Source organism: Diplotaxodon limnothrissa, linkage group LG17 (genome assembly GCF_057381915.1).
Source record: "Diplotaxodon limnothrissa isolate DT_005_m linkage group LG17, D_limnothrissa_male_GT1.1, whole genome shotgun sequence".
Classification (NCBI taxonomy): domain Eukaryota; kingdom Metazoa; phylum Chordata; class Actinopteri; order Cichliformes; family Cichlidae; genus Diplotaxodon; species Diplotaxodon limnothrissa.
Window position 1 is genome coordinate 157,927 of NC_140612.1, and position 20,720 is coordinate 178,646.

The 20,720-nt window shown below is 39.5% G+C and overlaps 2 protein-coding genes and 1 long non-coding RNA gene across 4 annotated transcripts; all 3 read left to right on the plus strand.

Moving 5' to 3' along the window:
• The first annotated feature begins 5,135 nt into the window (after window positions 1-5,135).
• Window positions 5,136-8,273, plus strand: LOC146614395 (histone-lysine N-methyltransferase set-1-like). The gene is made up of 4 exons (XM_085376049.1): window positions 5,136-6,266; window positions 6,350-6,512; window positions 6,631-6,823; window positions 8,145-8,273. The coding sequence occupies exons 1-4, from the start codon at window positions 6,164-6,166 to the stop codon at window positions 8,271-8,273; spliced, it is 588 nt and encodes a 195-aa protein (XP_085232175.1). The 5' UTR covers window positions 5,136-6,163.
• Window positions 8,274-13,391: 5,118 nt separating this feature from the next.
• LOC146614396 (uncharacterized) lies at window positions 13,392-16,132 on the plus strand. The gene is made up of 3 exons (XR_014907019.1): window positions 13,392-13,490; window positions 15,181-15,251; window positions 15,352-16,132. It is a non-coding gene; the product is annotated as an uncharacterized LOC146614396 (long non-coding RNA).
• A 90-nt stretch (window positions 16,133-16,222) lies between these two features.
• LOC146614397 (uncharacterized) lies at window positions 16,223-18,601 on the plus strand. 2 transcript variants are annotated; one of them, XM_085376326.1, is made up of 4 exons: window positions 16,223-17,317; window positions 17,616-17,774; window positions 17,853-17,909; window positions 18,339-18,601. In XM_085376326.1, exons 1-4 carry the CDS (start codon window positions 16,285-16,287, stop codon window positions 18,584-18,586), a joined length of 1,497 nt encoding a protein of 498 aa, XP_085232452.1. In that variant the 5' UTR covers window positions 16,223-16,284; the 3' UTR covers window positions 18,587-18,601. The 2 variants fall into 2 exon arrangements, with proteins under 2 accessions (XP_085232452.1, XP_085232453.1); XM_085376327.1 differs by having other exon boundaries at window positions 17,856-17,909.
• Window positions 18,602-20,720: the final 2,119 nt, after the last annotated feature.

Sequence of the window (20,720 nt, forward strand, 5' to 3'; positions counted from 1 at the left end):
TTATGCTATGTTATAATATTTGTGCTAAACCAGAGTATTTGTGCTGAAACATAGTATTTCTGCCAAATGATAGTATTTCTGTCAAATTATAGTATTTGTGCTAAAACATAGTATTAATTTAAAATTACAATATTCATAGTTCATCACAGTGTCTCTGGTAAATCACAATATTTCTGCTAAGTTCTGCTATGCTATTGTATTTCTGCCAAGTATTATGTTTCCTCTAAGATATTGCAGTTCTGCTAAGTTATTACATTTTAGCAAACTTCTTTTGCTTCTGCAAAGTTTTTACAATTTCTGCAACTTTTCAGCTTTTTCAGCTAGTTTTTGCAGACAGCTTCAGCTTAAAGCATCCACACTGCATTTTCGCAGGAAATGCAAATTTTTCTAGTTATTATTGTGTGGATGCCCTCAAAGGCATCCACACTATTGAGTTCCTGTTTCTCTTTATTCTTTATTATTCCGGGTGTTTCCGTACACTTTTCGCCGTGGAACTACTCCCACAGTTTTCATCCGATTTTCGCCATTCAAACTTTAAAAAATTCTGCTCTTTCTGCTAATGCCGGCTATGACTTTTGGTGCTCATAACTTCTATACTTTTTGAGATATTGAAATTTTTTTTGCAATATTTTTTGCCCATTTCTGCCATATCATCAGTGGCCTCACTGATTTTCCTTGCCAGGTTGACCTGTGTTTTAGCTCAGTGAGATGAGCATCCATTCTCAGACTGGGAGGCCCGGGTTCAAATCCCGCTTATGGCAACATTTCTTTCAGTTAACAGTTAAACTTTTTTTTAACTCTCTTCAACACAAATATCAGCTTTTTGACCCCTTTTCATTAGAATTTTAAGTTTTTTCACCACTTTTCAGCAAAAATACCAGCTTTTTCAGCTGTTTTCAGCAAAAACCTCTTTTCAGCAGAATTTCTGCTGATTCAACTCTTTTCAGCAGAAATTCTGCTGATTAACCTCTTTTCAGCAGAATTTCTGCTGATTAACCTCTTTTCAGCAGAATTCTGCTCATTCAACTCTTTTCAGCAGAATTTTCACCTTGTTTCTGCAGAAATTCTGCTTATTCACCTCTTTTCTGCAAAATTTGCAGCCTTTTCACCTCTTATCAGCACAATTCTCAGCAGGTTCTGCTCATTTCAGCAAAATTGGCAATCTCTCCACCTTGTCTTTGTGAGAATGAGTTTGGCTCAGTGAGTTAAATAACCGCCCTTAGACCAGGAGGGCCAGGTTCGAATCCTGCTAACAGCAGTTTTTTTTTTTTTTTTTTTTTTTTGTAAATTTCAATTTTTTCAGCTTTTTTCAGCAGACATCTTCAGCGTTAAGGCATCCACACAGCATTTTCGCAGGAAATGCAAATTTTTCTAGTTATTATTCTAGTTGCTTCCGTACACTTTTCGCCGTTAAACTACTTCCACAATTTTCAGCCGATTTTCACCGTTCAAATTTTAAACTATTCAGCTATTTTTGCTAATTCCTGCTATGATTTTTGCTATTTTTAACTATTATACTTTTTAAAATATTCCACTTTTTTCCTTTAATTTGTCCCATTGAAATGAATGGGAAACTTCAGCAATTCTGCTAAAATTTGCTTGTTTTTGAAACTTAACTACTTCCTCATACTTTCACCTAGAACAACCATTCAAATTTTAAAATGTTCACAAATTATTGGGCTATTCAGGTATGATTCAGCTTTTTCAAATCTTTTACTGTTTTACTTTTATGCCTCTTAAAGTTTTGAGTTGCAAAATTGTGATTTTTCACAAAATACATGTGTTGTTATGGTTGCTATGCTCTTGGCTTCCAGTGTGCCACTGAAGGTTTTGCAATTTTCACTTCATGTCCGAACAACTTCCTGCTACTTGCTCAATTTTCACTCAACTTCCACAAATTATACATCAAAACGTAGGTATTTTTGCTGGCTTTCAGAAAATGTCACCATCATTGTTGTGGGATTTATAGAATTTTTGCAAATCTCCTCAGACTAACACAAGGTCAGAAAACTCTCCATATAAAGTGAATGGAGAGCTTGTTCAAAATCACCGCTGGATTTCTGTAATGAGAGGCATATTCGAATCGTCATATCTCCTTAACGAAGCAAAGTTAAGACATGAGGCTTGTCCCCGAATATCTTCAGACACCCCTGACGCTCACAATTCAAGAATTTCTTTCTCACCTATTACCGTTCTTTCGAGTTAGAAAGCGTTGTTTGAGGGCAAGTCAAGGCAGTTTTTGCTTCGCTCTACTCAGTTATGGTGCATTACAAGTCAAATATCTTTAATAATTCATATTTTAATGATAAATTGTAAACACTGGAAGATTCCCCCATCTCTTCTGAACAAAACGGTGTAAGAATGACCGCTCTAGCCCCTACGGTTTGGAAATTATGGTCATTTGTTTGAGGGGAGTCCTCACTATGAGAAATAGGCTGCAATAATCCTGTGCCTCTCTGTGCTGCGTGTGTAAAAAGAGGCACATGTTTTGGCGGGAAAAAGTACACAGGCTCTCTGATTGGTGGATTCAAATCCAGCAGCTCCCAGGCTGACCTAGAAACTTACTTCTCTCTCCCTGTGCATTTTTTTGCTGATTTTTTCATTTAACAAGTATATTTGAGGGACCCTCAGCATGTTCAGCATTTTTTCAGCTGTCCATTTTGCTTTTCCAATTTTTCTGTTTAACTTATTACTATTGTGCTAAATAATACTATTTCTGCTATTTTATAAGATTTGTGCCTAATATAGTATTTCTGCTAAATTACAATATTTCTGCTTTTTATACTATTTGTGCTAAAACATAGAATTTCTACTAAATGTAGTATTTATGCTTAATCATACTATTTCTGCTTTTTATGGGATTTGTGCCTAATATAGTATTTCTGCTTTTTATAGGATTTTTGCTCAAACATAGTATTTCTACTAAATGTAGTGTTTATGCTTAATCATCCTATTTCTGCTTTTTATAGGATTTGTGCTTAATATAGTATTTCTGCTAAATTATAGTATTTCTGCTTTTTATAGTATTTGTGCTAAAACATAGTATTTCTACTAAATGTAGTATTTATGCTTAATCATAGTATTTCTATATATTTCTGCCAGGTTCCCAGGCAGCCAATCCTCTGTGAGGACTGAGAAATTCAAATTTTCAAATCAGGGCCTGCACGGCTTCCCAGCCAATCATATATGTGTCCTGAGGCATTCAAATTTGCATATTGGGGCCTTCATGGCTTCTAAGCCAGCCAATCATATCTGAGGGCTGAGGAATTCAAATCCACAAATCAGGGCCTGCACGGCTTCCCAGCCAGCCAATCATATATGTGGTCTCAGGCATTCATATTTGCATATTGGGGAATTCGTGGCTTCTAAGTCAACAAGTCATCCATGTCATATATCTCTAAAAATTCACATTTTAATGATAAATTGTTAACACTGGAAGATTCCCCCATCTCTTCTGAACAAAACAGTGTAAGAATGACCGCTCTAGCCCCTACGGTTAGGAAATTATGGTCATTTGTTTGAGGGGAGTCCTCACTATGAGAAATAGGCTGCAATAATCCTGTGCCTCTCTGTGCTGCTGCGTGTGTAAAAAGATGCACCTGTTTTGGCGGGAAAACGTAAACAGCCACTCTGATTGGTGGATTTAAATTCGGCAGCTCTCTCCCTCTGTGTGTGTGTGTGTGTGTGTGTGTGTGTGTGTGTGTGTGTGTGTGTGTGTGTGTGTGTGTGTGTGTGTTTAGTGGGAGAGAGAGGACCCTGCCCTTATTTGGCAGCATGTCATTGTAGGATTTAAATTGAACATAGTTAGACTGGTTGACTGGATTAGAGCCTGTGTTTGTGTGTCCCTCTGTGCATTTGTGTTTCAATAAGTTATTACTATTCTGCTAAATCATAGTATTTCTGGTACTTTTCGGTACTTGTGCTAAATACAGTATTTCTGCTAAATCATACTATTTCTGCTTTTCATAGGATTTATGCCTAATATAGTATTTCTGCTAAATTATAGTATTTATGCTTTTTATAGGATTTGTGCCTAACATAGTATTTCTGCTAAATTATAGTATTTCTGCTTTTTATAGGATTTGTGCCTAACATAGTATTTCTGCTAAATTATAGTATTTCTGCTTTTTATACTATTTGTTCTAAATTATAGTATTTCTGCTTTTTATAGGATTTGTGCTTAATATAGTATTTCTGCTAAATTATAGTTTTTCTTCTTTTTATAGTATTTGTGCTAAAACATAGTATTTCTACTAAATGTAGTATTTATGCTTAATAATAGTATTTCTATATATTTCTGCCAGGTCCCCAGGCAGCCAATCCTCTGTGAGGACTGAGACATTCAAATTTTCAAATCAGGGCCTGCACAGTTTCCCAGCCAATCAAATAAGTGTCCTGAGGCATTCAAATTTGCATATTGGGGCCTTCGTGGCTTCTAAGCCAGCCAATCATATCTGAGGGCTGAGGAATTCAAATCCACAAATCAGGGCCTGCACGGCTTCCCAGCCAGCCAATCACATATGTGGTCTCAGGCATTCAAATTTGCATATTGGGGAATTCGTGGCTTCTAAGTCAACAAGTCATCCATGTCATATATCTCTAAAAATTCATATTTTAATATTAAATTGTCAACACTTGAAGATTCCCCCATCTCTTCTGAACAAAACGGTGTAAGAATGACCCTTCTAGCCCCTACGGTTAGGAAATTACGGTCATTTGTTTGAGGGGAGTCGTCACTATGAGAAATAGACTGCAAAAATCCTGTGTCTCTCTGTGCTGCTGCGTGTGTAAACAGATGCACCTGTTTTGGTGGGGAAAAGTGCACAGCCTCTCTGATTGGTGGATTCAAATTCACCAGCTCCCAGGCTGACCAAGAAACTTACTTCTCTCTCCCTGTGTGTGTGTGTGTGTGTGTGTGTGTGTGTGTGTGTGTGTGTGTGTGTGTGTGTGAGTGCGTCTATGTGGTATGGATTGACATTTGACCTGCGCTGTACCTGGGCTCCGGGGACATTTCGACTTTTTGCTGTGTATTCATGTGTCCCCCTAAAACATGACTTGTAAATGCATTTTTAAGTGTCTAAATAATAATTTTTTCTACTTCTTATGAGGTCATTATTTATCTTTTGACCTGTATTTGCTTAAACTGTAGTGTAAATTCATTTATTAAACTATAATTAAAAGATTTTCTGATTTTCTTAAAAGTCCACCTATACCCCTCACCTGATTTTTGTGTATTCCAGTGTATTGCACAGCGACGTTTCGAGTTAGAGTGGATGTGTGTAGGTACTGCAATTTAATACACATTTTCAATACACACGGCCGGAAGTCATTGTGATTGGTAGGCTATATATATAGGCGGTACCTACAGGAAACGGCGCCACAACTTTCGCGCGCGTGCCCTTTAACAAGTGTATGTCGACGGCAATACGAAGACGGATTAAAAACACAAAGGTAAGCCTTTTTTAATGTAAAATGCACCATGACTTTAATACTATATGAAATTATAGGTGCACAGGCCTATATTAAACTGGTTTAATTTATGCTTTATGGACTGTTAGTGAGTCTTTGAAGAAGTAAAACGGCCCCAGCGTTTGTCATTGAGTAAATAAAATAGGGCTGACGACTAACCGCGTCAACGCGATAAAGCGGGCTAACCCGTGTTAGGATTTACTCGGTGTTAAAGCATTATTGTGGCTTAAACGTGTTAATGCCGACATCGCGACTAACGCGATTAACAATTAAACCAGCGCAGTCTGAGTCAAAATCCCTGATGTCGCTGTTAGCTAATTTCGGGCAGTTTGTCCAATGTCTGTCCATTCTGCTGACAGCCCTAAAATAAAAGCAAGGGTATAAGTGTATTTAGTCGTGTATTTATTTATATGCCTGAAGAAAAAACTTCTTACAGTTTTGATGCCTAAGCTTTCTCAGTACTTGTATCACTCTCTGCAGTCGCCATTACAGAAATGTCACATGTCGCCATTTTGAGTACTAGGCCTTTAACATTTTAAAAGAAGGCATAAATTAGCACTATGAATAAGTCAGCTGTGTTTATGCTGTAAACTACACTACTGCTAGTTCTGCTACTACTGATGATGATGACAATGATGACGATAATCGTAATACTTTATATGCTTTGGTAATACAGCCAATCGTACAGGAGAACATGCGAAGGAGACGCATTCCTCCACGGGAGGATGCAGTCTGTCATGTTTCTGCTGGAAGGGACAAACTGGGACTTGATATCCACTACATAAATGCCTTCAAAGGTAAGTTGGTCTTTAGTTTGGATTAGATTTGGAGTTTGTCACTTTGTCTTTTGTCACTCACTTGGTATGCCTCTGCAATTCAGGTCGGGGCATTTTCACGACTGTTCCATTCCAAAAAGGAGACTTTCTTTTGGAATACAGAGGTAAACTCATAACAAAAGAAGAATGTGAGCGGAGACACAGAGTTTATCATGACAGCCTGAAGGTGTTCATGTTTGAATTCAAGTTTGATGGAAAACTCTGGTGGTGCGTATTATATCAGTGTAGTTTGATTAAGATTAAATGACACATTGCTTTTGATTTATGAAAAAAAAAGCTTCCTAACTAACTAGTTAAGCTAATACTTTTTTGCCTAACCCCACAGTGTGGATGCATCTCAAGAAGATGGGTCATTAGGCAGACTTGTCAACGACAACCACATCAGTCCAAGTGCTAAGATGAAAATATTAAATATCAATGGAAAGCCCCATCTATGCTTATTTGCAAGCAGAGACATAAGTCCAGGCGAAGAAATAGACTATAATTATGGTGACTCGGATTGGCTCTGGAGATGCAAGGTATTTCTACAATTGTACTTTTTGGAACTGATAAATTGCATACCCTAAGCCATTTTTACATTTGTACCTACTCAAATTGGCTTAACGTGACTTAGGGCATCTAGTTTTTCACTGAAATTGAGTATCACCTACTGTGCCTGGGGTAACTATAGCAATGCAGCCGAGCATCCAGTGATATAAATGCCACAGCAAGCATGGACGTCAAGGTGACAAAATGCCTGCTGCTCAGTCTATACTTTAGTGTTCAATTCAGGGATCACGCTGTTAATTTTGGTCGCTATTTCAAACATTTCAGAGTTTCAAAAATGATGGCTTGGATTTTCACGAAGGAGGCGCACTCATAACTTATCGAGTGACACCATTGACCAGCCACCTGGTGGCATTCAGTCTATGTCAAATTTTCTGATCACTTTGGATCACTTGGAACCTTGGTGCAGTAGTTACTGAAAAACTACATGGTACTATAACCTACTGGAAAAACAGGGGTAGGTACTAATGGAAAACAGGCAATTGTGATGGCTGCCACATCAAAGCCCTCTAAAAGCACTAAAAAAATATCAGCAGGTATGCAGAAATAAAAAATGGCTTTCGGTTTCTAAATTTTAACAGTGATTGATGTTTAATGTGATTCTACACAGCAAAATCTCCAGTGTTAAATTAACACTGGAGAGTGTCTATAAGGGTCCACACCTCTGAGTGTTAAATACAACACTGTTGAGTGTTAAATTAACACTTTTGACAGTGTTATATGTTTAAAAGTAACCTAGTCAGTTTTGAAGATTAACAATGGCTAACACTGAGCAGTGCTGATTTTCTAACACTGGAAAATAACTCAAAATGTTAGAAATATTCCAGTGTTAGAAAATCAGCACTGCTCAGTGTTAGTCTTTGTTAATCTTCAAAACTGACTAGGTTACTTTTAAACATATAACACTGTCAAAAGTGTTAATTCAACACTCAACAGTGTTGTGTGGACCCATATAGACACTCTCTAGTGTTAATTTAACACTGGAGATTTTGCTGTGTAGCCTCTTTAGTTAGATTCATTTTAAATTTTGTCCCTTGAAGATAAATGGGCCCTAGTGACAGTTCGTTGCTGCTACAGGTGATTGTTTTACTCCTTTAGCAATGGCTTAAAAAATAAAGAAATCACACTGACTATTTGTCTCTTAATCATAGGGCCTTAAATTCTCTATACATGACAGTGAATATTTTAAAGACAATAGCTTGAAACTTATCTTTCTCATACAGTTTATTTAATGTTTCAAAAGCCTCTTCAAAAATGCACTGTATATTCATTTTCTATCTGTTACACACGAAGACGGAGACCAGCCAGATTCAGAAGACTGTGAGCTGCCTAAAGCCGCAACCAAACAGCTTTCCAAACAATGATCTGGACCTGAAACATCCAGAGCCTGAAAGGGTAAATATAATCCAGTGTACCACTTAATGAACTAATAATTTAATCTATCATCATTCTTTATGGATGCTGTGTGTGTGTGTGTTTGGCAGTCACCTGGGTGTGATGTGATTTACATGGACCGTGGCTTGTAGGTCCTTTTCATTGTTTCAAAGTGCAAGTCTGGATAACATCTGAGTGTGTGTGTGTGTGTGTGTGTGTGTGTTAACCACCCAAATGTGACTTAGGAGGACCACACTGTTATTGGGGGACTCCGTCAAAGTTTGCTTCATGGTGACATCACTCTGGTTTTAGGAGGGGTCTTCTCGTATGTCTTGACAGTTTGACCTACAGCATGCAGAGCTGACTGCATGTGCTTTGTTTCTATGTTGAAATTTTTTGAAACTCAGGCTTGAACATTAAGATAGATAGTACTATACAACTTCTTAACTTGTTTTAGGCACTTTTTACTGCTGTAGTGCATGGGCTCTCTCTGGCTGTGTACTCTGGCTTCTTCCCACAGTCCAAAGATGTAGCTTATGGGGTTAGGTTAACTGGTGATTCAAAACTGCCCTTTGGTGTGAATGCAAATGCTTGTCCTTCCATGTTAGACTGGTGATCTGTCCAGGTTGTACTGCCCTATGGTAGCTGGTATAGGCCCCAAAACTGCTACCCCACAATCCTGATAAGGATAAGTGGAAGAGGATGGATGATTGCAAAGGAATCAGTTGTTAATTATTGTAGCCAGTATTTTTTTCAGAAGAAAACATTTCTTGAGTGAAAAGCCCCCCCCCCCACACACACACACACACACATGCAAATTAAAGACAGAAGCACAGGCCTGCCCAGTACAGTTGCAAGAAGAGCACTTGGTCTAATCTTTGTGCCATCTTTTCTTTGTTGCAGGATCTTGATGAAGAAATGCCTCAGCAAGGCTCAGAAGCCATGCATTCTTCTTCAGTGCAAGATTTTGAAGAGGTAACATTGACCTAGGACAGATTTTAATGAATGTTTCTCATGCACGATGTGTACCTTACGCTATTTGCCGATAGTGAAATGGTCTATTCATCCTCTTGAGTGATGCATTTTTAGTAACTGTCAGATTACTGTTCTTTTGTCTTCATTCTCTATCTGTTACACACGAAGACTGAGACCAGCCAGATTCAGAAGACTGTGAGCTGCCTAAAGCCGCAACCAAACAGCTTTCCAAACAATGATCTGGACCTGAAACATCCAGAGCCTGAAAGGGTAAATATAATCCAGTGTACCACTTAATGAACTAATAATTTAATCTATCATCATTCTTTATGGATGCTGTGTGTGTGTGTGTTTGGCAGTCACCTGGGTGTGATGTGATTTACATGGACCGTGGCTTGTAGGTCCTTTTCATTGTTTCAAAGTGCAAGTCTGGATAACATCTGAGTGTGTGTGTGTGTGTGTGTGTGTGTTAACCACCCAAATGTGACTTAGGAGGACCACACTGTTATTGGGGGACTCCGTCAAAGTTTGCTTCATGGTGACATCACTCTGGTTTTAGGAGGGGTCTTCTCGTATGTCTTGACAGTTTGACCTACAGCATGCAGAGCTGACTGCATGTGCTTTGTTTCTATGTTGAAATTTTTTGAAACTCAGGCTTGAACATTAAGATAGATAGTACTATACAACTTCTTAACTTGTTTTAGGCACTTTTTACTGCTTTAGTGCATGGGCTCTCTCTGGCTGTGTACTCTGGCTTCTTCCCACAGTCCAAAGATGTAGCTTATGGGGTTAGGTTAACTGGTGATTCAAAACTGCCCTTTGGTGTGAATGCAAATGCTTGTCCTTCCATGTTAGACTGGTGATCTGTCCAGGTTGTACTGCCCTATGGTAGCTGGTATAGGCCCCAAAACTGCTACCCCACAATCCTGATAAGGATAAGTGGAAGAGGATGGATGATTGCAAAGGAATCAGTTGTTAACTATTGTAGCCAGTATTTTTTTCAGAAGAAAACATTTCTTGAGTGGAAAGGCCCCCCCCCCACACACACATGCAAATTAAAAACAGAAGCACAGGCCTGCCCAGTACAGTTGCAAGAAGAGCACTTGGTCTAATCTTTGTGCCATCTTTTCTTTGTTGCAGGATCTTGATGAAGAAATGCCTCAGCAAGGCTCAGAAGCCATGCATTCTTCTTCAGTGCAAGATTTTGAAGAGGTAACATTGACCTAGGACAGATTTTAATGAATGTTTCTCATGCACGATGTGTACCTTACGCTATTTGCCGATAGTGAAATGGTCTATTCATCCTCTTGAGTGATGCATTTTTAGTAACTGTCAGATTACTGTTCTTTTGTCTTCATTCTCTATCTGTTACACACGAAGACTGAGACCAGCCAGATTCAGAAGACTGTGAGCTGCCTAAAGCCGCAACCAAACAGCTTTCCAAACAATGATCTGGACCTGAAACATCCAGAGCCTGAAAGGGTAAATATAATCCAGTGTACCACTTAATGAACTAATAATTTAATCTATCATCATTCTTTATGGATGCTGTGTGTGTGTGTGTTTGGCAGTCACCTGGGTGTGATGTGATTTACATGGACCGTGGCTTGTAGGTCCTTTTCATTGTTTCAAAGTGCAAGTCTGGATAACATCTGAGTGTGTGTGTGTGTGTGTGTGTGTGTTAACCACCCAAATGTGACTTAGGAGGACCACACTGTTATTGGGGGACTCCGTCAAAGTTTGCTTCATGGTGACATCACTCTGGTTTTAGGAGGGGTCTTCTCGTATGTCTTGACAGTTTGACCTACAGCATGCAGAACTGACTGCATGTGCTTTGTTTCTATGTTGAAATTTTTTGAAACTCAGGCTTGAACATTAAGATAGATAGTACTATACAACTTCTTAACTTGTTTTAGGCACTTTTTACTGCTTTAGTGCATGGGCTCTCTCTGGCTGTGTACTCTGGCTTCTTCCCACAGTCCAAAGATGTAGCTTATGGGGTTAGGTTAACTGGTGATTCAAAACTGCCCTTTGGTGTGAATGCAAATGCTTGTCCTTCCATGTTAGACTGGTGATCTGTCCAGGTTGTACTGCCCTATGGTAGCTGGTATAGGCCCCAAAACTGCTACCCCACAATCCTGATAAGGATAAGTGGAAGAGGGTGGATGATTGCAAAGGAATCAGTTGTTAATTATTGTAGCCAGTATTTTTTTCAGAAGAAAACATTTCTTGAGTGGAAAGCCCCCCCCCCCCCCCCCCCCCCCCCCGCCCACACACACACACACACACACATGCAAATTAAAAACAGAAGCACAGGCCTGCCCAGTACAGTTGCAAGAAGAGCACTTGGTCTAATCTTTGTGCCATCTTTTCTTTGTTGCAGGATCTTGATGAAGAAATGCCTCAGCAAGGCTCAGAAGCCATGCATTCTTCTTCAGTGCAAGATTTTGAAGAGGTAACATTGACCTAGGACAGATTTTAATGAATGTTTCTCATGCACGATGTGTACCTTACGCTATTTGCCGATAGTGAAATGGTCTATTCATCCTCTTGAGTGATGCATTTTTAGTAACTGTCAGATTACTGTTCTTTTGTCTTCATTCTCTATCTGTTACACACGAAGACGGAGACCAGCCAGATTCAGAAGACTGTGAGCTGCCTAAAGCCGCAACCAAACAGCTTTCCAAACAATGATCTGGACCTGAAACATCCAGAGCCTGAAAGGGTAAATATAATCCAGTGTACCACTTAATGAACTAATAATTTAATCTATCATCATTCTTTATGGATGCTGTGTGTGTGTGTGTTTGGCAGTCACCTGGGTGTGATGTGATTTACATGGACCGTGGCTTGTAGGTCCTTTTCATTGTTTCAAAGTGCAAGTCTGGATAACATCTGAGTGTGTGTGTGTGTGTGTGTGTGTGTGTGTTAACCACCCAAATGTGACTTAGGAGGACCACACTGTTATTGGGGGACTCCGTCAAAGTTTGCTTCATGGTGACATCACTCTGGTTTTAGGAGGGGTCTTCTCGTATGTCTTGACAGTTTGACCTACAGCATGCAGAACTGACTGCATGTGCTTTGTTTCTATGTTGAAATTTTTTGAAACTCAGGCTTGAACATTAAGATAGATAGTACTATACAACTTCTTAACTTGTTTTAGGCACTTTTTACTGCTTTAGTGCATGGGCTCTCTCTGGCTGTGTACTCTGGCTTCTTCCCACAGTCCAAAGATGTAGCTTATGGGGTTAGGTTAACTGGTGATTCAAAACTGCCCTTTGGTGTGAATGCAAATGCTTGTCCTTCCATGTTAGACTGGTGATCTGTCCAGGTTGTACTGCCCTATGGTAGCTGGTATAGGCCCCAAAACTGCTACCCCACAATCCTGATAAGGATAAGTGGAAGAGGGTGGATGATTGCAAAGGAATCAGTTGTTAACTATTGTAGCCAGTATTTTTTTCAGAAGAAAACATTTCTTGAGTGAAAAGCCCCCCCCCCCCCCCCCCCCCCCCCCCCCACACACACACACACACACACACATGCAAATTAAAGACAGAAGCACAGGCCTGCCCAGTACAGTTGCAAGAAGAGCACTTGGTCTAATCTTTGTGCCATCTTTTCTTTGTTGCAGGATCTTGATGAAGAAATGCCTCAGCAAGGCTCAGAAGCCATGCATTCTTCTTCAGTGCAAGATTTTGAAGAGGTAACATTGACCTAGGACAGATTTTAATGAATGTTTCTCATGCACGATGTGTACCTTACGCTATTTGCCGATAGTGAAATGGTCTATTCATCCTCTTGAGTGATGCATTTTTAGTAACTGTCAGATTACTGTTCTTTTGTCTTCATTCTCTATCTGTTACACACGAAGACTGAGACCAGCCAGATTCAGAAGACTGTGAGCTGCCTAAAGCCGCAACCAAACAGCTTTCCAAACAATGATCTGGACCTGAAACATCCAGAGCCTGAAAGGGTAAATATAATCCAGTGTACCACTTAATGAACTAATAATTTAATCTATCATCATTCTTTATGGATGCTGTGTGTGTGTGTGTGTTTGGCAGTCACCTGGGTGTGATGTGATTTACATGGACGAAGTTTATTAGTTGATATCTGCAACTGAATTGAAAACACACCTTTCCAACTGTCCAAAACAAATAAATGTTGCAATATTTTGCTAACAGTGTCACAATCATCGTCTGGTGTGCACAACAATATCATCTTTGGACAAGTGCATTCAGTGTGTGGGACCGGTTTCCTCCCTCAAGTGGCTTGGCTTTAAGTGCAAAGGTGAGACATTTAGTGAATAGGTACAGTGTATAGTAAAAAGCATTAATAGAGTTCAACAAGTTAAGACGTGCTGAAATGAACACTGCTCCCTTTTTAATTAATGGGTGGTCACGTCTAATTAAAGAAATGCAGTATTACCTCATTGGTGCAGGACCTTGTAAAAATGGTATACTTGTCCTCAATTCCCCATTCCATAACATAAACTGCTCAAAATAATAAAGGGAACACTTAAACAATGCGATGTTACTCCAAGTCAGTCACACTTCTGTGAAATCAAACTGTTCACTTAGGAAGTAACACTGACAACCAGTTTCACATGCTGTTTTGCAAATAGAGTAGACAACAAGTGGAAATTATAGTCAATTCACCATAATAAAGGACTGGTTCTGCAGGTGGTGACCACAGACCACTTCTCAGCACCTATGCTTTCTGGCTGATGTTATGGTCACTTTTGAATGCTGGCGGTGATTTCATTTTAGTGGTAGCATGAGACAGTCTACAACCCACATAAGGGGCTCAGGTAGTGCAGCTCATCTAGCGTAGCACATCAATGTGAGCTGTGGCAAGAAGGTTTGCTGTGTCTGTTAGTGTAGTGTCCAGAGCATGGAGGTGCTACCTGGATGTGGAGTAGGCCATAGGAGGGCAACAACCCAGCAGCAGGACCGCTACCTCCACCTTTGTGCAAGGAGGAACAAGAGGAGCCCTGCAAAATGACCTCAAACAGGCCACAAATGTGCATCTGTCTGCTCAAATGGTCAGAAACTGACTTCATGAGGGTGGCTTGAGGGTCCAGCATCCACAGGTGGGGATTGAGCTTGCAGTCCAACACCATGCAGGATGTTTGGCATTTGCCAGAAAACACAAAGTTTGGCAACTTCAGCACGGGCACCCTATGCTCCTCACAGCTGAAAGGAGGTTCAAACTGAGCACGTGACAGTCTGGAGATGCCGTGGGGAATGTTCTGCTGCCTGCAACATCCTCCAGCATGATCATATTGGCAGTGGGTCAGTAATGGTGAGGGGTGGCATTTCTGTGCCTGCCAGAGAGCCTGACTGTCATTGGGTAACAAGATGAGGTCCTCGGACCCTTTGTGAGACCACATGCTGGTGCATTTGGCCCTGGGGTCCACCTAATGCGAGACGACACTGGGCCTCATGTGGCTGGAGTATGTCAGCAGTTCCTCCATGACAAAGGCATTGATGCTATGGACTGGCCCGCCTGTTCCCCAGACCTGAATCCAATTGAGCACATCTGGGACATCATGTCTCACTCCATCCACCACAAACTGTCCAGGGGTTGGCAGATGCTTTAGTCCAGGTCTTGGAGGAGATCCTTCAGGAGACCATCCGCCACCTCATCCCGAGCATGCCCAGGCATTGTAGGGAAGTCGTACAGGCATCTGGAGGCCACACACATTCAACTACACACTTTCATGCCACTCAACTACCTAAAGAACAAAGTATTTAATAAGAATAATTCCTTCATTCACATCTGGGATGTCCTTTTTTTGGGGGGGGGGGGGGAGGGGGATTAGCAGTGTATGTGTAGTCATTAAAATATCCTTAATGTGAACAGTTTTTTTTTTTTGTTTTTTTTTCAGCATTTGACATTACTGCAATGCTTTGACAAAAAACTACTTCACTTAAATAGAACTGCAAAGCTAAATTAAGTCTATCAAAATGTGTTTCAGTTTGTTTAGGGGTCTGGCACAAATCTTGCCTTGCAAAATTGGCAAATCAGAATTGCCACCAGTCAACACAGGTGTGTATCCCATTCATATTTGGCTTGACTTTTTTTCAGTTTATTTTTTACCTGTCTAAAGTATTGATCAATTAAAAAAACTTTTGTTCTTACATTCCAGAAAGAAGAAATTTCTGAATATTCAGGGGAGGATGGATTGCCACATTCAGTTCTGGATCAAATATCAAGCGATGATGATGGCAACCACAGCATATCAGAAGAAGAATATGTGCCAGATTCAGAGTCATATGATGAAGATTCAGATGAAGACATCTCATTATTGCCAAGCACATCAAAAGGTCTGCTATGCCAAGATGACATCTCCAAAGCGCATGAACAATCAGATTCAACGAATTTAATCCACAACTTGACAAAGGACAAGCCACAAGATAAAAGTGAGCTTTGCGAAACTGAATCAGAAAAAATGACTTTAAGTAAAAGAAATTACTGCTATTTTTGTGGCAAACCACAAGCTAAAATTTCCCGCCACCTGAAAACGCACAAAACGGCTCCTGATGTTGTGCATGCATTTTCCCTGCCTAGAGACTCAAACGAGCGTAAAAGTCTGTTAGAGAAATTGAGAAATAAGGGAAATTTTAAGCATAATGCTGCAGTTTTGCATGGTGGAGTGGGACCACTGAAAGTGAAGAGAAGACCCAAGATTAAAGCAGTAGAGGGAAAGTTTGCTCATTGCTTTTATTGTCAAGGGATGTATGTTCGCAAGGATCTTTGGAGACATGTCCGCAGATGTCCTAACAAACCAAAAGATGACACGGATAAAGAACCTGGAAGAACCAAAGTACTCGGCCTGGCTTTAACTCTGGAGTCTCAGTGTTATCCGCAGGTGTCAAGTGGAGTCTGGAAGGTTCTTGCTGTTATGAAACAAGATGAGATTGCCTCAGCTGTGCGAAATGACTTTACTGTTATTCAGTTTGCCCAGGCCCTCTACAATAAACATGGACAAGACCCTACAAAGTATGATTATATACGACAGAAGCTTCGTGAAGCGGGACGTTTGTTGTTGTGTCTGCGCACAGAATTCTCAGTGCATAACATGGAAGAAGCTATTAAGCCTGCTAATTTCCAGAGAGTTGTGCAAGCAGTAAAGAAAGTTTCAGGTTTTGATGAAGAGACACTGTCATACAAAACTCCAAGCCTTGCGCTGAAACTGGGACATACACTGCATAAAATGTCTGACATTATCCATTGTCGTGCCCTCATGACAGAGGATGAAGCCCTAATCAAGTCCACTGATGCGTTCAAGAAGTTGTATGTCTCCAAATGGTCTGAGATGGTGTCTCACCGTGCCTTGAACACATTGAGTGAGGCAAAGTTTAACAAGCCATCAACATTGCCCTTTACAGAAGATGTTCGGATTCTCCATCACTACCTTCAAAAATCTGCAGAAAGTGCCTTTTGCAGCTTGGAGAACGAAGCCACAGCTCAGAATTATGCCCAACTTGCACAAGTTACACTCTCACAAATCATTGTGTTCAACCGAAGACGTTCTGGAGAGGTTTCAAAGATGCGCCTCAAAAGTTTTCTTGAAAGAGACAAAACAGCACTCCACACAGATGTTGCCATGGGGCTCTCAGAAATGGAACAGAGACTCTGTAACTATTTCTGTAGAATAGAAATAATGGGAAAAAGGGACAGAAATGTTCCAGTTCTGCTAACACCAAGCATGCTGGATGCTCTGTCACTACTGGTTAGTAGGAGGCCTGACTGTGGTATTTGTGCCACTAATATCTACCTCTTTGCAAGACCCCGATCAATGAGTCATTACAGAGGAATGGACTCCTTGCGTGTTCATGCACACCAGTGTGGAGCAAAGCAGCCTGAGTATCTAAGATCGACACAGCTCAGAAAACATGTTGCCACACTCTCACAAGTCCTTAATTTGAAAAACAACGAACTTGATCAGGTTGCAGATTTCCTGGGTCATGATATCCGCGTTCACCGCGAATTCTACAGATTACCAGTTCCCACAACACAGCTGGCCAAGATTTCCAAACTGCTTTTAACACTGGAAAAAGGACAACTTTCCCAGATCCAGGGGAAATCACTGGATGAGATCAAAATAGAAGGTTTGTATTGAAAGGAGCAAATATTAGGGCAGTAGTTGAATATTATGCTTTATCAACAGAATTAAAACCTAAAAGCACAGACCATTCTGTTAAATGTCCATGATTTAAGGTTCTTGAAGTCTATTGTTTCATCACTTTGCAACATTTGGCAAACTGCAGAGTGGTGGCCTTAAATAGTAAAACTATGTACTATAATTTCCAGTATTTGTTCTGTATTTTGTCATATCTCGTTGTTAATGTGAGGTTTTTGGGGGGTTTGTGTTTGGTTTTTTGGGGGGGTTTTCCCACAATTTCTCAGATGAAATTGCATTAAGTGATGCTGAAACAAAGGACAGTGAGAGTGAATCAGATGATGATGACACAGCACTCACAATGTTGGCGTGTGGCACCAGTGAGCCTGTACATGCAGTAGCTGATTCCACAAACACAGCGCAGCTCCAAGACACTGTAGATTGTGGTAAGTTACCACTAGCTTGGTTTCTGTGGATAAAATGTTTGTTACAAATATTAAAACTTAATCAAATTGTGTAATCAGCAGATGAAGGACCACTCACAATGCCTGCAGCAAGTGAGACTGCTGCTCCCTCTGAAGGTAAGGGGTGCAGTTGGTTCTCTAAGCTTATTATTGTTTCATCACTTTGCAACATATGGCAAACTGCAGAGTGGTGGCAAAAAGTCACTTGGATGAGTGACAAAATGTTTCTCCCACTGAAAACGCTACGTCCAGATTAACAGAATCAACGTTTTGGGATTTACTTACCTGGATGATTGAGCATGCATCAAGAGACTTTTATTCAACTTTTTATTCAGTCTTTTATTCACAGCGGAACACTAAATGTCTCATTTTAGAAATTTGATAAATTTTCAAAGAGAATTTTAGCTCGTTTTGATATTGATGGTAGCAACACATTTCAGAAGTTAGTACAGGGTAGCATCCATTCTTTTAACCACCAAATGTTTTTTGTTTTTTTTGTTTGGTTTTTTGTTTGTTTTAACTACTACTACTTTATATATCTTCCAGAGAAAAATGCTGCTCAATCCCACAATTCCCGAAGAGCTCCCAAAAACATGTGGTCCAAGGCTGAGGTTGCTGCAGTGATGAGGCATTTTAAAGACCACATAAACGAAGGGAAACTAGCCACCAAAAATGAATGCAGTCATTGCAAATTGGTAGAAGATCCGGTGTTGGCAGGAAGAACAGTTCAAAACATAAGAGATTTTGTAAGAAACAGAGGATTAACTGCAAAAAGGCAGAAAAAAATGAACTAAAATAACTGTTTAGAGAGCTGTGGTTTTACATCTTGGTCAGATTGCCAATTGTTGTTAACACTGATGTTCTGTTTAAAGAAAAAAAAGTTCTTGTTAAATACAGAAGTAGTTTGTATTTCATAATTTTTATATTTAATTTATTTAGGGTTTTTTTTGACGGGTTATATTTAAAATAAAAAATTATAAATGCATATTTTCTCCCCTTAATATTTACCTTTAAACTATTAAAATTCATTTTAAATGTTTTTAATTTTTCTGTTTTCTATATTTTTATATTTCTGTGGGAAGCGTGGGCATTTTTGTCCATAGATTTCTTTTTTTATTTATGGTTAAAATTAATGTTCAGATCCAAGAACACTAATAAAATGATGTTCCAGTAATCCTGTGTCCTGTCAGATGTGTATTCATGGTAATGATGAGCTATTTACATATTACATCATTGTCCCTTTAAAGACCCAATATTGTTTTTTTTGGACCTCATAAAACACATTGTTGTCAAGTGGACAATGTCTCCAGAAAACACAATAGAGTCTGGTTGGTGTGTATCAGTGTATCTAGACTTCTATAGGGAGTGTATGAGGTCTGAAGTGACCCAAATTTTTTTCAGATTTTTTCGAACACTTTAACCTCGCTCCCTTGGCTCTAAGTCCTTTCAAAAGGGTAGTCCACTTAAACCACCACCGGGCGGATTGACGTAGTATAGTCCCGCCATACCACATAGACCCGTATGTGTGTGTGTGTGTGTGTGTGTGTGTGTGTGTGTTTGTGTGTGTGTGTGACAGAGAGAGAGAGAGAGAGAGAAAGCCTTTTAATGGGATGATCCCATTGTAAGATTCAAATTCAATATATTTAGACTGGTTGACTGAATTGGATCTTGTGTGTGTGTCTCTCTGTGCATGTGTGTTTCCTCATGTGTACATATTTGTAATTGTGTGGCAGTCATAAATTTTTTTGCTGATTTTTGTCATTTAACAAGTATATTTGAGGGAACCTCAGCATGTTCAGCATTTTTTTCAGCTGTCCATTTTGCTTTTCCAATTTTTCTGTTTAACTTATTACTATTGTGCTAAATCACACTATTTCTGCTATTTTATAAGATTTGTGCTTAATATACTATTTCTGCTTTTATAGGATTTGTGCTTAATATAGTATTTCTGCTTTTTATAAGATTTGTGCTTAATATAGTATTTCTGCTAAATGTAGTATTTATGCTTAATCATACTATTTCTGCTTTTCATAGGATTTGTGCTTAATATAGTATTTCTGCTAAATTTAGTATTTCTGATTGGGTGGATGCCGTAGGCATCCACACTATTGAGATCCTGTTTCTCTTTATTCTTTATCCTTTATTATTCTAGTTGCTCCGTTTCTTTGCCGCTTAACTACTCCCTCAGTTTTCAGCCGATTTTTACCATTCAAACTCTAAACTGTTCTGCTATTTCTGCTTTCGACTGCTATATCTTTTGGTACTTATTACTATTATACTTTTTAAAATATTACACTTTTTTCCTTTAATTTGTCCCATTGAAATGAATGGGAAACTTCTACAATTCTGCTAAAACTTGCTTGTCTTTGAAACTTAACTACTTCCTCATACTTTCACCTAGAAACTCCATTCAAACTTTAAAACGTTCTCAGATGATTGGGCTATTCCTGTGTGATTCAGCTTTTTCATATCTGTTACCGTTTTCATGTAATGACTCTTTAAGTTTTCAGTTACAACTTTGTGATTTTTCAGAAAATACATGTGTTGCTATGGTTGCTATGCAATTAACTCCCACTGCACACTCGTCCGTTCTGAATTTTCTCTTCATGTCTGAACAACTCCTTGCTACTCGCTCAATTTCCACTCAACTTCCACAAATTATACATCAAAACGTAGGTATTTTTGCTGGCTTTAAGACAGTGTCACTATAATTATTGTGAGAGTTACGTTTTTTTCACAATTTGCCTCGAAGTGACACATGGTCTAAAAACTCCCCATTCAAAGTCTATGGGGAGGTTGTGAAACTCAGAGCTGAAATACTGAAACTGAAGGCATTTTCAAATCGTCATATCTCCTTAACGAAGCAAAGTTAAGACATGAGGCTTGTCCCTGTATATCTTCAGACACTCCTGACACTCACAATTCAAG

Coding starts and splice junctions, on each gene's coding strand:
- LOC146614397 (XM_085376326.1), top strand. CDS start 16,285: ATGGAAGAAGCTATTAAGCCTGCTAATTTCCAGAGAGTTGTGCAAGCA. Junction 17,318..17,615: donor GGATGAGATCAAAATAGAAG/GTTTGTATTGAA, acceptor ACAATTTCTCAG/ATGAAATTGCATTAAGTGAT. Junction 17,775..17,852: donor CCAAGACACTGTAGATTGTG/GTAAGTTACCAC, acceptor TTGTGTAATCAG/CAGATGAAGGACCACTCACA.
- LOC146614395 (XM_085376049.1), top strand. CDS start 6,164: ATGCGAAGGAGACGCATTCCTCCACGGGAGGATGCAGTCTGTCATGTT. Junction 6,267..6,349: donor CTACATAAATGCCTTCAAAG/GTAAGTTGGTCT, acceptor TCTGCAATTCAG/GTCGGGGCATTTTCACGACT. Junction 6,824..8,144: donor ATTGGCTCTGGAGATGCAAG/GTATTTCTACAA, acceptor TTACACACGAAG/ACGGAGACCAGCCAGATTCA.